Consider the following 17718-nt stretch of genomic DNA (forward strand, 5'->3'; position numbering starts at 1 on the left):
TTTTGAGATTTAAAAATTCTAAAAAGATTTACTTTTATCCAAGTGACATAGGAGGTATACCAGATGCATGTCATTCATTGGAATTCACAACCTGGGCTCCATAGAATAGCTATCTAGTTCCAGAGAGGACGGTACAAGACCTCATATGACACTGTGCCTTGTACACAGCTCTGGAGATCCAATGCGATTTAGCTGATTGCACTGCAAATTCAAACGATTTTTTACTTTTATATAAAATACTATTTTTCTTCTTACAAATAAAATGTCAGTGTCAACTGAAAATATATTTTTACTTGGTAAGGCAATTTCTACCTTGATTTCTTAAAAAAAAAAATCAGTCTAATGCTAACATTCATTAGGCATTATATATTCCATTAAAAGGTTAAAAATAGCAACTTCTAGGCAAGCTATTTGTTGTTCACATTTGAGTGGAAAAAATATGGTTCCTTATTTACTGGGTACCTTGTTCTGTGTACATGTTAGTAAAAGATCCTCCTGCAGGCCTCTAAGGCTGCTGCTATTTTACCTCCCAGAATGAATAGTCAAAAGCTGCAGTCATTGAGGACTCAGGTGGCAAAAATTGTAAGGTGATTGAAGTGAGCCTTGACATAAAAGCTTAAAACTACAATTCTAAGTACACTGAGATAGTGCTTGTAACACAGATCCCTCTTTTTGACCACGTTAAGAGAATGGTGCCAGAAAACCTCCTATGAATTAAATGCCTGTTTCACACACTAGCATGATCACATCTTTCTATCTGTATGATGTGTTGTAATAACTATGGTTTAAAAAAAAAAAGACAACAGGGCTTTCAGTAATCCTTTCCCACAAAATGCAGTGGGATTGAAAAATCAGCATAAAGGACACACTGTGAAGATATGGCAATGCATGCATTGTTTTCTACATAATGCAGTCAGGGTCTCCATGGTAAAATGAAATTTTTATTTTATTTTTTGTCACCATCAGCAGTTAACCTAAAGTAGGAGCTGCTCCATTTCATTGTAGGTTAAGTGACTTACCATGCAATACTAGCTGGGAAGTATAGATAATGAACTTTCCTTTTTTTAGATAGGTTTTTAAAATAGATTTAAAAATTGGTAAAAAAAAATATAATGCAGCATATGTTGTTGTTCTGGAATTTTTTTTTATATAAAACCCTCCTTTTTAGCATTCCCCTTTCAGTGGAATCACTTAGACACTTCCAGCTGGTGGCAGGGGATACAGCCATAATACAGCTTTCTCTGTCCCAGCTGTCTTTTTCATTACGTTAAATGCATTACGATGGCTGCACTGCTTTATAAAGGTTCAGGTACAGAAAGGTATAGAAAGAAAATATGCAAACATGTATTTTTGTAGTGCCTACTAGCTTCTACAAGATCTTTGGATTCTGAATGTGTTCCTGGCTCTGATCTAAGATATCCTTCCAGTCATTGGAACATTTGCTGAAAGGGCTGGTTAAGGTGCCTGAGGATATCACCTTTTACAAGGAATCATTGTTGTAAAGGATTTTTAGTGCATTATGGCTCATGCAGCCTCACAGCTAAAGAAAAACAGGGATTTAGAAATTATTGCTGATGAAGAAAATGAGAAAAAAAGAAAACACAGGAAAAGATCCCGGGATCGGAAGAGAAAGGTATATAGATTTGTACCAAATTCTTACAAGCATTCCTTTGTTTCAGTTTTCTTACATTGCAAATGAGCTATCAGAGATCATTCTTATATGTAACTTGGTAGCTGTCTGAATAATTGGTTAAGATTGTAAAATAACATTGCAAACCAGAACTGTGGGATTTGCAAAGCAATTGAATTTTTAATCGGCTGTTAGTTGATTGCAGTGATGATGCAGAAGGTGTGCACTCATTTCACGTATAAATCAGTCACATTACCATGATATGCAAGCATGGCTATAAGTGACTTTAAAATAGTGTATAACAGTAATGTGAAGGTTACATGTATAACACTGTCATGGGTTTAACTGATAGAATAAATAGTTTAGCCTATGTATACATACTTACTGTGAATGTGTGTGAGGGTAGATTTTTCTTTGTGTTGGGACTATGTCACATGCTTGGCTCTTAAAACATCCATTTTGAGAATAATGTCACAGAATTGAGATGTTTTGTTGTTTTTCCTTTTTCCTAAAGGCAAATTATATGGAAAATCAAACCACAATAATTTGTTGTTAGCAACTTGATTTTTGTTAGGTTAAAATGTGATTGTGATCATAGAGCCTTGTTTTTCTCTGCTGTGTAATTATCCTGGATGCAGAAATCTATGGTACACTGAGACCTGAAAAATTCAGTACACTAGGGTGATCATTGTTCAATTAAGATTTGAATCTAATAGTGGTCTATTTTATTTTTATCAAGGTATAAAACAGAATAGTTGAGGAAAGTGGCATGATGATAGATGATGTCCTTATGAGTGCTGTGTGGATATGTCCTTAAAAATGACACTTTGTGTACTAGTCCATTTAGATAAGGCCCTGTACTGACTTCTTAGTCATTGGTTGCAATTAGTAAAAATTGCCCAAAAGCCCATGGTCTGAACACAGAAGTGTGGTTATATAGAATTTTTGTGTGTCTTTGTGAAATTCCCTAAGGGATAGATAATCTTAGTGTGCTCTAAGCAGCCATGCATGTGCTTCCTGAAAGGCATGTAGATTTCCTTTAACATATGTGCAGCTTTTGGATGGATAACAGTCAACATTTTCCTGCCTTTTCCCCTTCTTTCTTCTGAAATGGCAGTGTTAAACTTAATGAGAAGCACTAAGAAACCCACTGTCTTCTGTTCTAGTGAACACGTTAGAAGGCTGTGTTTAGATGGCTGCAGTGAGTGTACTGCAGCATATTAACTATAGATATCTTTTCCATTTAAATATACATGTAAAGGTCTCCTCAGTATTTTTTCTGGTACAAATGAAAGCACAAAATTAGGATATTGCCTTTGGGGCAGATTTCACATCAAAATTGGTCTGAATATGTAATATTTTTTCCTGTCTGATTTTATGGTTATATGCAGATCTGTAGCATTGTAGCTATCATTTTTCAGCTGAAAATGAACACAACAATGCAAATTTAAGGATCTGGCCTACCACCCATGTATTTTCATTTGAGGTGTGAGTTAAAATGTATAGTATCACATTTAACTCTGTTCATAATTTAGAGAGCCAATATTATCTATAATAGGCTTAAGTTTAACAATAGCACATACAACCATATATATGCTGTCTTTGTCTTTGTGCTCATTCATATTTACTTATTGGCAAAATGTGGAAGAGATGTGGTAATAATACTCTTGATTCAGAGATCTGAGACAATTGCTTTGTGGACAAAAATGCTTTACTGTTTATACAACACAATGCTGTAGAAGGGAAATCTCTTAGCAACCAGAGTGGGACCTGGATAAATATCAATCTATTTATTGTAAATGCATGGATTTTTCAGTGTCTTGTTTCGTCATAGAATAGAAGAAATAGAACATAGAGGTTTCACACCAACAATGGTTTTTTTCCTATTACGCTGGAGATTGGTGATCAATTTGGAATTCTTTCTTAGCAGTATTTTTAGGACTTGCAGATTCAAGACATACTAAGTTTATTAGGAGAATGAAGAAAAAGCAGTAAGCTTGTCACTGACTATAGAAAGTGGGAAAGAAAATTTGTGCATGTGCAGGTGTATTAGTTTACTCACAAAAAGGACACCATTCTGCCTATCATACATCAGGCATAAACTATTACATTCTAGTTGTTGTTTGGTACTTCTTGGGGGGGGCAGTGAAATATTTAGAATAACCATTATTTCCACTATGAGTTCTGAGTCACTTCTTTGTGTACCTCTGCACCACCCACAAGCAAGCAATACTTAGGTTTTTTTATAGTCACATGATGTTGCACAACACTAACCCTTTACTTGAGCAATATATGCAAATGTCTAGGGTCTTCAAATTGCATTAAAACACCAGTGAGTGCTAATATCCCTAGATAATTTATACAGTAAGGAGATTGAGGCATCAGATGGTTTGAAAGTCAGGCCTGTGAGAGCACAAAGTCTCTACAAACTGATGATGCCAACCCCCGTCATACTGATAGTCGTTTGTGTGTAATGTTAGGATTGTAATCTGAGGAAGAAATTTCACGGCTTTCCCAATTATTTGGCACTTTACCATGTACTAAAATTTCTGTCACGATTTGCTCTAAAAACATACAGACAAATATCTTGTTAGGTGATATTCAGTCCGTTAAGTTGTAGGATCAAATCTTCAAAACTGTGTGTGCGCATTAGCATGTGTCTATTTTAAGCATGCAAATGAAGACATAGTTGATTGCAGTGATGATGCATAAAGTGTGCACTCATTTCACATATAAATTAATCACATTACCACCATATGCAAGCATGGCTAAAGTGAGTTTAAAATTGTGTATAACAATAATGTGAAGGTTATATGTATAACACTATCATGGGTTTAACTGACAGAATGAAGACATTATAAGTGTGCATGCATGTGAATCCTCACTTGTATTTGCACATCTAAATTTATAGTATGCACTTATGAATATTCAGCAGTTAATTGTTTCTTATTCATGGCATAGCAAAATAAAGAAATGGTACCAGAAAATGAGAGATGCATCTATTGACCGATATACAGATTTCGCTGTTTACTCTGTTCAAATGTATTTTAAAATTGGGGCAAGATTCTGACTTTGGATGCATATGAAGTGTCCTTGCTTACTTAAGTGGGTGTAGCCCAAGTACATCAGGGCAAATTTTACTCTTAAATGATAACTAACAAAAAAGATTGGAACACCTTTTAAGAATAACAGTTGATTTAATTATCTGACTGTTCTGCTTCTGACAAGGTCCTAGGTCATGCACAATTTTGGCTGTGAAAACTTGCAATTGTTTCCCATATGCCAGCATCTAGGAAGGATTTTAATGCTCTCTTCAGTGTCAGCCCTCAATAAAGGCAGAAGTCCCTTGTTTAATTATAATATATTGTAGAAGAAAAATGTAAGTCTAGGTGCATACTGAATATTTTATGTTTTATACAATATTCAGCAAGGTGGAAGTGGTTTCCATTTGTGTATAATATTAGGGAGCTAGTTGGTTCCAGGGGAACTCAGAATAGTGTGTTTACACTGAAGGCCCTAGTGCTGCCATTTGTGATACCTTAAAAACTGATGTTATCCCATCCTTCATGTTGTGGATTCCAGTGTTACCCTGGCAATTTTACCATGAGTTACTGATGTTTACTTAAAGCCCAGCTCCTGGACATAAAGGAATCTCAGCTCTCATAAAAATATATATTTTTAAATGGTCTGTATGAGAAAGTTGCACTGGTATAACCCAAGGTTGAAATGAATTTAGTTAAACTACTGCTAACCTCTGTGTGGACACTCTTAATTTCAGTGGAAGTGGCTTTTTTTTTTTTTTTTTTTTTTTTTGGTTTAGCTTTAATCAGTTGGGAACAGGTTTAAGTAAACCACTCTTAAACTGAAAAGAGTACCCTTGCAGGGATTTGCACTGGTTTAATTATATCAGTTTAAAAATCGATTTATGTTAAACTGGTGCAACTTCCCCATGTAGACAAGGCCTAATGGTTGTGAAGAAAAGCTTGAAAAACATCCTAAAGAGACAAAAAATCACAAGGCTAATAAACATAATCAAATTTTTTTTTAATCACTTGATTTTAAGATGATCTCATGATTTTCAGGATCTGACTTTTTGTTTTTGTATGCTAAACAATCTGTTCCATCCTGTATTTAGCTGTGACATTCTGAGTAAAAAGAACAGGAGTACTTGTGGCACCTTAGAGACTAACAAATTTATTTGAGCATAAGCTTTCGTGGGCTACAGCCCACTTCATCGGATGGAATGCATAGAATGGAACATATAGTAAGGAGATATATATACACACATACAGAGAACATGAAAAGGTGGGAGTTACCCTGCCAACTCTAAGCGGTAATTAATAGAGTTGGTAGGGCAACTCCCACCTTTTCATGTTCTCTGTATGTGTGTATATATATCTCCTTACTATATGTTCCATTCTATACATCCGATGAAGTGGGCTGTAGCCCACGAAAGCTTATGCTCAAATAAATTTGTTAGTCTCTAAGGTGCCACAAGTACTCCTGTTCTTTTTGCGGTTACAGACTAACATGGCTGCTACTCTGAATTCTGAATAAGTTTCCCAGATCTGAAGAAGAGTTCTGTGTAAGCTCGAAAGCTTGTCTCTCTCACTAACAGAAGTTGGTCCAATAAAAGATATTACCTCACTCACTTTGTGTCTCATTATTTTTGAACATCCGAGATTGACAATACTGGCATCCTCACATGTCAGGGTAAATAAAATCAATGTTACGGCTCAAAATATGAAGCAGATCTGTGAACATAACCAATTGCCCTGTGGCAAAGAAAAAGTGAATCTAGAGTTTAGAGTCCAATCAAATTCCCATTGAAATCAATGTGTCATTCCATAGACTTCAGTGGGCTTTGGATCATGCCCTTAATTTTGACCTCCACCTGTACCCAGGGAAACTGTGTCAGAGGCATATACTGTACAGAACATGAAACAGGCCTTGGCAGGTAACTAAGAGGGCTACTGGGTTTCTAGGAACAGCTCTGTATTGGAGGTAACTCTGGAAGACTTTGTGCCACCTTTTTAGAGGATACAACAAACACTCCCCTCACTGATTGGTGTAGAGGGGGCTTGACTAGTGTTCATCCCCTTTTGGAGTGGCTAGCAGCACTGTTCTTGCCCGGCCCTTGTGTCCAGGTGAGTGTAAGTTACTCGGTTTTGCCCATCTCCTTCACAGGCCATAAGAGGGAGGCCTCCTGGTGCCTTCTCATTGGGCCCTGCTTAAGCATGTGAGGATTCCTGTTGATTTCGCCAAGACTATTCACGTGCTTAAAGTTATGCAACCACAAAGCTGAACACAACTGGGCTGTCAAAGGAAAACTTATTTTCATTTGTTTTCTCTTAATGTGGATTTATAAGTAATGCTGAATTCTTATTGTGTGGCTTTTGTTTTGTTTTTTTCCAATTCAGCTTATAAGAACAATTGCTTCACTCACGACAGCCCTTGAAAGAATACACAATTGCTAGCTGCATTAATTAAGGTTGTCCTAGTCAATTTTAACTTCTATATCCATCTGTTAAACAAAGAAAATGAGTTTGTCCGGCTTTTGTGAGTTTACATTCCTGGGCTCTACAAGTTTAAATCCTCCACTTCTTCTCCTTTCTCTCTTTTGCATCTCAACTCCTAGGCCCAATGCTTGTCTGAGTCACTGTGCACGTGTTGATTGTTATGTAAATAGTGGTCTCAGATTGCACACAGTGTGTATGCACACATATACTATACATGTTGGCAATAGGGGGAAGTTTATGACCTGTGAAATAAGTGATCTTCATGTTGTAGAAAGATTGTTAAAATGACACTCTGGGCCAGATCATCAGCTGATGTAAATCAGCCTGTCTTCATTTAAGTCATTGAGACTATACTGATTTGACTCAGATGAGAATTTGTCCCCTTGTCTTTTCTTTTTTCCCCATGGAGAAATTTCCCCCCCATAAAACTTGGGTAACAAAGTATTCTTTTAAGCAAAATTAAAACATGCTATAGTTGAACAAGCATTGAAAACAAATTGAAAATAAGTTTTGTATAACTTTTAAAGTGTCATGCCATGTGCCAAAATGTATGTAAAGTACTGGTATTTTCATAGTATGAAATGGCCTAAGTTTGAAGCTTTTGATGATAATTGTGTCGGGGCAACGACTCACTGCTGTGGCGCCCCCTGCTGGTTGTCCAGGGAATTATCTCTTTTCAGCCTCCGGAGCGCCCTCTGCAGGCCGGTGTCTCACCTGCTGCTGGCCCCCATGTCCTTCCCAGACCCTGGTGCCCTTTGTCCAGGGGTTCTGCCTCCCGCGGTACCCCCTCACTCTGGGTCTCCCCTCCCAGGGGAACCCCCAATCCCCACCTTCTCTCAGTGGCTACTGCCAGTCTCTGTTTAGTCCCCGCTCACTGGGACAGACTGCAGTCTGTAAACTACTCATCGGCAAGGAGTGGGTTAGACCAGCTGCTTCTGCTTATCTCTGGGCTGCCCCTCTACAGCCCCAGTAGCCATGGTGGGCCCTTAACTCAGCCTGCGGCCTGGGGCTTTGCTAGGCTGGAGCTCCCCAGCTCCCTCTGCCCTTCCCCAACACTGCTCCACCCTAGGTACTCTCCTCAGCTTCCCAGGCATCCAGGTCCTTCTCTCTCTGAAGCTAGAGAGAGTGTCTCTCCTTTTAGCCTCTGGCCCTCAGCCCTCTTATAGGGCCAGCTGTTGCCTGATTGCGGCGTGGCACCAGCTGTGGCTGCTTCCCCCAATCAGCCTGGCTTTTCCCCTGCCACAGCCCTCTCCCAGGGCTGTTTTAAGCCCTTCAGGGCAGGAGCGGGGTGACCACCCCGCTACAAATATACTTAGTCCTGCCATGAGTGCAGGGGACTGGACTAGATGATCACTCAAGGTTCCTTCCAGTCCTATGATTCTATAAGCCAAATTCCTTTGGTGCAGTTTCCTTCATTCACTAAAGTTTATGTTGCTACAACCCTTAGAAATTGTTCAATAACAGAACTGATCAAACCTTTGTTAAAGAGTAGCAACTGTGAAATTTACAGATTTTAAAATGAGCTGAAGAGCCAGTTTTACTATTAAGTGGTGATGAATGTGACTTGTGAATGGAGAAAACAATAATAATGACTGTATTCTCTGGGTGGCATAGACTCCAAATTGTTACCTCACTTTCGGGATGGGAATGACATGGATGTATTTTAAAATACTTTTGAAATGAACGGTGAATTGCACCGGGTGGGGTGTGAGGATCTGGTACGGTGTCCATGAACCATGCTGTGGTTGCCAAGTAAATAAGGGGTACAAAAGAAAATAGAGAACTAGTTGGGGTGGTTCCTAAGTGCTACAATGATATAAATATATAATAATACAATCAAGTGTGAATTATAAGGTCAGTAGCAAGATTGTGAAGTGCTCTGAGATCTACTGATGAAAAGTGCTTTTTAAAAGCTTGGGTTTTGCTGTGGTTTTTTTTTTTTTTATTAAACTTAAACCCACACATAGATACATAAGGCCTAATTCTTCCAAATGCAGACACCACATTGATTTAAATGGGAATTCTGATTAAAAAAAGAACTGGATTCACCATTGCCCTGCACCTGGTATGATCATTTATACCAGTGCAAGGTGTGTGTAAAACACTGTCTTTCTGATTTAGGAGTATAATCCTGGTGTAAATCACTACACTTTGTCCAGAGTTATGTTGTACTGGTTTAAAAGATCTAGATCAGGCTTAGAATGCCTCCAAGGTTGGTGACCTATTGGATGTTGCAGAAATTCCATAGAATAATGCTTAGTATATAGGCTTAGATGTTTCTGAGTTCTCTTGAGTTGTGAGCAAGACTTTGAGAACAACATGAAGAAATTCTCACTGACACACAATCATTTTTGTGGGATTCCAAAATAGTTATCCACTAATTTTTTGGTGTTTGTATAGTTTTTTCTGCAATGTAATTGTTTTAGAGGTCTAAGCTTTCTGCTTGAAACGTCTAGGTTCCCTAGAACCACACACTGAAATCCTGCTTAAAGGTAAGTCAGCATTCCATCCATCCAAGAGAAAGAAATTGAATTAGACCCAGTTTACTGTGTGTTGGTCTTTTGGATGAGACCTTAAAAAAAGAGGGCCTGCTTTTCATAGGTGTTGAGCATCAATAACACCTATTGACTTCAGTTGTAGCCATGGGTGTTCAATAATCATGAAAATCAGGCCTAGAGTTCTTGCCTGAATATTAAGAATCACATGGCAAATTCTGTAAATTGTTCTAATGCATCAAGCTGCCAATCAGTGTTTTGGAAGGTGGCTAGCTGCTAATCTCCAGGTTGCTCACTACATTTATCCTGTATAGATAGCTTGAAATCACTTTGTGTTTTGAAATGAAATGTGAGTAAATGAATGTAAAGAGTAATAATATATTATTTTGGTATTTTATTAATTCAAATGAAAAATAATATAGTCAGGTGAAAAACTTTTTTTGTTGGAAGCTCTTTTTGATACTTAAAGAGAAAATGTTTGCTGGCATGCATTTATAAAAATCCACAGTTTTGCCAAGTAAGATGAAGTTCACCAATTTTGCTTTAGAACCAGTGTTTGTAACCTCTGTTTATAGCAGAAACTGTAAAATTACACACCAAATAAATTCACATAAAAAATATCTGGTTCTACATGTACAAAATATCTGCCAAACATAATTTAATAGTGTCACACATTTCTAGAATGCACTTGTTGCACTCAAGGGGACCCTTGAGTTCATAGAGATGAGCACATGAGCACCTAAATAATTAATATTCAGTGCCTTGAGTAACTTTATTTTTGTCCTTGTCATTGTATGAAGATACAGTATACATTGTACCACCTGATACAGTATATTCTATCGTAGACTGAAAGGAATCTTTGGAAATCATTTTGAGAACTATTTCAATACCATTTTAATTTTGTCTGTTTTACATTATTTAATTTATTTTAGCTATATGTTGTGCTGTTCTTCCAATACTTTTGTTCAAATGTATTTAGTTCATTTGGCTGTAGAAAGATACAATTATATTAATTGTTATACCTTAATGGGTATCAAATTTAAATCTTATTTTTAGTATTTCAAATTCTTTTTAATCCTTAATTGAAAATTACCTCATAAGTAAAGAGAGATGGTCAAGGTAGAAAGGATTTGTTTAAAATTGGTACCCAATGCTCATAGATAGTCCCTCAAAGCTAATTTCAACTGCAGTCAAAGCAAGATTCTCTGAGCCAGATTCTGATACCTTAACTCAATGTAGTGTATACCCTACTCTGTAGCTATCCCATTGAAACTAATGGAACTATTCACAGAAGAAGGTACGACTCACTCTGAGTAATGTTATCTGAATCTGGCCCTCTATTATACTTTGTTTAGTCATGGAAACAAAAATGTATCATTTACACTATAGGATCCCTGATTATTTTTAGTACTCTATGGTAAGCATATGAATTGTGATGCCACAGTGGACAAGATAGCTATTGTTTGTGTGATACTGAGTTCTCCATTTTTAAACAGATTTAAAATTAATTTTATATCCCCTGCTCCTGCAAATCTCTTGGTCATTTTGAACTGGCCCTTTGAGACAGCAAAAGGGCAGAGGGGAAATGGAAAGGGGAGTGATTATAAATAGGTGTGAAAAAGAGAGAGTATGAAGAGTCCAAAACATGGCTACCATACTGTGGATTTAAAAGCTACATTTAGAGCCTTTGTTTGTGATGCTTCAAAAATGCCACCAGGAACTTGCCAGCAGCCACTCCCAATACAGGCTGCCTATCACCTTGAGCTCATGGAAGACTCTCATTCAGTAGTATTAAGACTTATGTCTTCTCTAGGCCTGCCACTATGGAGACTGGGATGCTCTTATGCAAATCTTATGTTTCATCCAGTAGGGGCCAGTAGTGTGCATGAAGCCTAATATGATAGTCAGAAGAAGTGTGTGTCATCCTTTGCATGAAATAAAAACATGAGGGACTCGCAGATGCCATGTATTAGTCCATTGAAATCCATGAAAAGACACCAGTTTACTCATACTGAATGTGACCTTGCTCTTAAACATGCAATCCTCTATTTGAGGTTTGTAAATTCTGATAATCCCAGAGGTGGTAATTTATGCTGCTTATTGGAAGGAAAACCTCAGGTCAGTAATTCATATTTTAGTCACATATACCACCTTTGTTTATTCTAACATCACTTAAGCACATGTATGTAAATAGAGGATAGGTATAATAGATCTATCCTTCATATGCTGTAAGGAAATTCTGAGCACAGTGGAAAGGAAGCACCTTCAGGTTGTGCTTTTAATGAAATGTGTTCTTCCTCTTCTAAGCACTCTGTTTGGATACTGTAAATCCTTTGCTACTGGGAGGTCTTTAGGCCCTTCTCAATGCCCTTCCTATGCGCCCTCCACATTTAACTTAAATTTCATTAGGTATCTGAGCTGAGCTGGAGTGACAGAGTGGAAAGGGGTGTCAGAAATGAGGAGGCATTGTGAATGCTGAATTTTGACTGCAGCCAAAGGATTTCTAGCAGCCAAAGTAGAGGAATTTGCATAATTATATTTTTAAAATATGCTTACAGTGATCATGCAAATCCCTGCACTCTGATAGGCTGATGGCAACTAGTAACCAATCTTAGTTCAGGGATTTGCATTCTTTGCGGAATGATGCACGTTTGTGGGCAATTAAGTGTATGGCATCCCTACCGTTGGATTGACCAAAAGTTCCATTTTGATATAGTCATCCATAACTTGAAAAAGTAAAGGGTTTATAGACCAGAACATCCATATGCTACAAATTCATGCTTTGCATTTATATAGTAAGATTTTTACTATAGATAAAGGGTCGGCTTTCATGGAGTTGGTTATGACTCCCTGATTGTCTGTCCTGCACAGTTTCAGCTGTGGCCCTGACTTAGGCTGCTCTAACTTTCTCCAGGTAGCAACTGTCTTCAACTCTCTGCTGCGAGTTGGCAGAGTTTATTGGTGTTCCAACCACACACCAGCACATCACCTGTGCCAGGACTGGGATGATAGTATTGTTGGAATTGGCTATGCTGGCTTTATCTCAATGGACATTGCACTCCCTTTGCCTCCTTGGGAAAGCTGTCGACTAGCCAAATGCAGTTAGTGTCTGGCCCATTTGTGCTGCCAGAGCTGGATCATGAGAAAGAATCTGTCCCCAAAACTTCAGTACTTTCCATTTCATGGATCTCAGTGGGTGGTGGATTTAGATATACAGAGTGGCTATTTATAGAATAGTCTGTTAATGTCGTTTACACTGTGATTTTCTCTTTTATTTCTGTCACTGATTGGTTCCTAAAGATATCTTGAATCTGTTTTTTAAATCAAAATATGATTTCAAAGAGTATGTCATAAAATAGAACAGATCAAAAAGTTAGATGAGCTTTTTCAAACTTCATCCATTTTCCCCTTTGAAGTTATTTAAATGACAAATACCAAGAACAAAAATTTCTAAGACTGAATTTCATTTTGAGTTCACAAAATCATGAACATCAAAAAACAAGTTACTGCAATTTTTGATGTCAGCCTTACAGTTCAGGTTCAGTCTAGTTTCTCTGCATTGTCTGTATAACAAATGAACTTTCAAGAGTTTTTCTCCTTACAGACAGCATTAAAACTACATCTTACTCTATGCTGCACCCTCTGTTATATTTAACAAACGGCTTACTTTTAATGGACTTTTTGGTGGTAGAAGTGGTGGTGGTTAGAGATTCGGTATATAGAAATTCACTTTATTCAGCATGTTGATTCACTCTGAGACACTTTTTAACCTCAGGACACTGGATAGCCCTATGTCACTGACAGGGGCGGCTCTAGCTTTCTTGCCGCTCCAAGCACGGCAGTGAGGCTGCCTTCGGTGGCTTGCCTGCGGGAGGTCTGCCGGTCCCGTGGCTTCGGCGTACCTGCCGCCAAATTGCCGCTGAATCCGCGGGACCGGCGGACCTCCCGCAGGCATTGTGCCGAAGGCGGCCTGACTGCCGCCCTCGCAGGGACCGGCAAGGCGCCCCCCGCGGCTTGCTGCCCCAGGCATGTGCTTGGAGCGCTGGTGCCTGGAGCCGCCACTGGTCACTGACCACCTTCAGGTAACAAAAACACTCTCAGTTAACTTGGCAGTCATCCCTCTAACAATGTGTCCCTTTCAGTGTACCCAGACTTATCTCATTTTAATGAAGATTTCTGATGCCCCCAGAGAACCTTCTGTAAAACAGAAGCTGTTCTATGTGCAGCAGACCCAGTTGTAGTCTTGCTACCGACTGAGGTCAAATTATAATGGCCTAATATCAATGGAGTCCATGGATATCATTGAGTTGATTGTGGCCTATTGTGTATAATTTGTAAGTCATTCATTGATTGTAATACTAAGACCCTTTGAATTATTTTATAGATTAAGGTATGTTTTATACATAGACATGTTTATCCATCTGTTTTATACCCCACATTGTCTGCCTTTTATTTATTTATAGCCTTATCACCTCTCCTACTGGGCACTAATATGACCATTTCTGAAGCTTTAGTGACATCCCAGTCATCAGTCAGTAAGATAATGTTTAATGTTTCAGAACATTTGACATGTCCGGCTTCCTGTGCTCTTGATACCCAGGTGTAATTAATCTGAGGATTTATGTGGTAATGCAAGTAATCATATATTCATTCCTGGTGTAGAAGGTGACATTTTTCTTCCTAGGTTGTAGGAAAGTTGATGGGGAAAGTATCTAAAACTACATTTCTGCCTAGACCGTGCAGCACAGGGAAGTGCCTAAACACTGGAGTGAACCCCATATATGAGGGGAGGAATACAGGCACCAGCCAGCTTGTGGCTCTCCAAACTAAGGCTATGTCTACAATACAGCCCTTACAGCGGAACAGCTATAACACTACAGCTGTGCCGCTGTAAGGTCTCCCGTGTAGCCACTCTTTGCTGGCGGGAGAGACAAAGACAAATGGTCGGGTAGACAAAGCCTAAGATAAGTGTGTGCATGCGCATGTGTAAGTAAATACAGTATTTTGCTGTACTACTGAGTAAACATCCCTCAGAATAGCCTTTTTGGCCAGGCTGCGTAGGTAGAGTGTTCTGGAGAACCAGTGTGGGCCAACAAAGGTTGCTCTTTCCTGGACAGGACTCTGAAAAGTTTAAATATCCCTTATTTGGATATTGGCATATGCCTTCAAAATACCAATTAAAGAGAAGTGGGGGGAAAAGACTTCCCTTTATATATTTTACCATCTAAGCAAAGAAAACATCTTCAAGGAGAATCCATGAATGCATTGAAAACCTGAAGTCCTAGTTTTTCCCATCACTTGATTTAATTTGAAACCACCAGCACTTTGAAGCTGTTACACATCAAAATTCTGATAGCTAAAGACTGCTGTTTTTCTACTAGTCTGAAAAGATCAAAAGGATGTTGAGAGGAAAACATCTCTTATGACAGTGGGAACACAATCAAAGAATCTAAGTAGGACACCCTGACGAGCAACCAGTGCTTTCTATAATTATTAGGAAAGAGTATGTTTTGTTCAAAATTCTTAAATATTGTGTTCTTCCTTTTTCTGTCCATATTCTTCTTAGTTCCAAAATGCCTGGTTACAAGAAAAAAGGACATCATAAATGTCTAGCACACTGTGTGCAGTACTGGTATAATAATATGAAAATAGGGAGGAAACAATATCTAGCAACAAACTGGGAGTCAGGAGTTCTGTTCTGGACTCTCCACTGGCTTGATCTTTGGCAAGTTACCTAACCTCTGTTTCTTATCTGTAAAATAGGGATAATACTTGCATATTTTAGGATCCTCTTAAAAAGACAGGTGCAAAGTATTACTTTCTTGTTATATTTGTAAAATATATTTTAGGCAGTAAATAGGTTTATGTTCCATTCTTAGTTTTACTATGTATTATTATAAAAGAAATAATGTACATAATTTATACTTTCTTTCTGTTGTGTAACTATCCAATGCTTCTCTAGTACATTTAGATGTGATCTGTTGACTACATCTACAGAGCTCAGTAACATTTTGCTGGCATGTTGCCATAGTGCAGGTGGAAATAAAGTGGTGTGGTGGTGGTTTTATTTTACGTTTATTTTATTAAACTAAAAGAGCTTGCATGCTATCAACTGTGAATATAGCATTGTGCATTAAGAGTACATACAGTTTGCTTTTGTTGAGACTCATTTTCTGAGTTTGGTGTAACTAGCCAATGGATAAAGGCTGTTTTGAAGATAGGTGGTCATATTATTTAAACTTCGGAGGAAATCAAATAGGAATATTCAGAATTGTAAAAGAGTTTTTAAATTAAATGCTTTACAATTATTTCTATTTATCGAACTTACAAAATATCTGCTATAATTAGTAATATGATCAGATGCCTGGCATCTGAATTGCATGCATTTGACAGCTAAATGCACAACAGTTCATAATAATTTTGTACATATCAAATTGTTGACCTATATGTCTGTTATACTTCTTGAAGCTAAACTCTTGGAATTCTGGTCGAATCTCCCATTTCTTAGGTCCACTTAGAAGAACCACTGAACAGATACAATAAATTCAGCTTGAAAGGCCACATGCACAATCTGCCTTGGGTCAAAAACCCAGAGATGCTGTAACCAAACAAGCTTTGCATTAGAGCTATTCAAATATTACAGTCAACATCAAATAGCCACGTGCTTCCAAAAGAGCTGCTCACCTCTCCCCTTTCACCTTAGAACAAGAAAGCTAAAAGCATAATCAAGGCTGGCAATATTTTTAAAAAAACTAATTTGAAAGAAGATAAGGATGGCTGAAGTAAAGTCATCAATTCTATGCATCCGAAGACGTGGGCTGTAGCCCACGAAAGTTTATGCTCAAATAAATTTGTTAGTCTCTAAGGTGCCACAAGTACTCCTGTTCTTTTTGCGGATACAGACTAACAAGTCTGCTACTCTGAAACCTGAAGTAAAGAAAACATTGGAAAGAGGCTAGAAATTGAAATGTGAGCATTGACCAAAGGACAGTTTTCAACATGTATTCATACTAACTGGTCCAAGTATGTTGTTTGTTTACTTGGAACTAGCTGCTGTGAAACTAACCCCAGATTATGATGGAGTTCTAATACTTTGGACAGACTCTGCTAGTAGTAATAAGGAGGCAAGAGGAGGGGAAATTGAAACAAAATTAGCAAATATAGAATTTTATATTCAAAGGCCAGATCCAAAATCCCACTGAAGTCAGTGAGAGACCTTTGGAACAATGGGCTTTCGATCAGTTCCTAAGAGTCTGGGGTGAAATCCTGTCCCTAGGTGAGGTCAATGGCAAAACTCTCAGTTGGTCAGTATTTCACCCTAGCACTGTGCATATAGCTTTTTTGAAAGACGAAGAGGATACAATGCTATATTGTGGCTAAAGAGGATGGTTTTCTTCTCTTAAAATGTTAGCAGTATTGTTGAGGCAAATTACTATAGAGCTGTTGCTGGGCGTATGATTCTCTGATTGGATTGTTGCTGTGGGATTGCAGTTGTCCTCATTAACTCATCTTCCCTAGGCAGAAGTCCTGGCCCGTAAGGCGAAGGGGCTTAAGCATTATACTGGAGGGGAAAATAAAGTCCTCAAGCTTTATATAGCAAAGCAAGAGGGTTAATTGACTGAAGGACATCCAAGAGATTAAGTGCTGATTAAGTCCTTAAAAAGATGAGACCTTGTATCCATTATCTAATTGCACAAGTTCAAATGATCAACATATAACCTATTGCTTTGCTAATGACCGCATACAAGGAGCAAACTATAAATCTTCAGATCTCATCACTTAAAAGGTATTTCCAATCTAAGGTTAAACAAAACAACTCAAACATTATTAAAACAATAAAATAAAAATTGCCCTTTGAAGCTGTGTTGTGCTAAGGAATATATATTATTAGTAAGTTTAACATTAAAAACATAAAATTCATTTTGTAATGTACATTATTGTATATGTACATTCATATTACATATTACAGATTGAATATTGTCCAATTACTTAGCAAATACAATATCTCTGTCCTAGTTTTAAAAGAGAAATTTATGAACTCATATTGTCTTTGTGACCATCCTTCTTCATTTCC

The 17718-nt window shown here is 37.9% G+C and overlaps 1 protein-coding gene across 2 annotated transcripts in view; it reads left to right on the top strand.

The window, feature by feature from the left end:
- The first annotated feature begins 1519 nt into the window (after positions 1-1519).
- Positions 1520-17718, top strand: part of ANK3 (ankyrin 3) — a 305045-nt gene continuing 288846 nt past the window's right edge. For both annotated transcript variants that reach the window (XM_065407161.1, XM_065407162.1), the window contains exon 1: positions 1520-1633. In XM_065407161.1, the coding sequence (XP_065263233.1) occupies positions 1520-1633 (114 nt within the window). The remainder of the gene's footprint in view (positions 1634-17718) is intronic.

This window comes from Emys orbicularis, chromosome 7 (genome assembly GCF_028017835.1).
Source record: "Emys orbicularis isolate rEmyOrb1 chromosome 7, rEmyOrb1.hap1, whole genome shotgun sequence".
Classification (NCBI taxonomy): Eukaryota; Metazoa; Chordata; order Testudines; family Emydidae; genus Emys; species Emys orbicularis.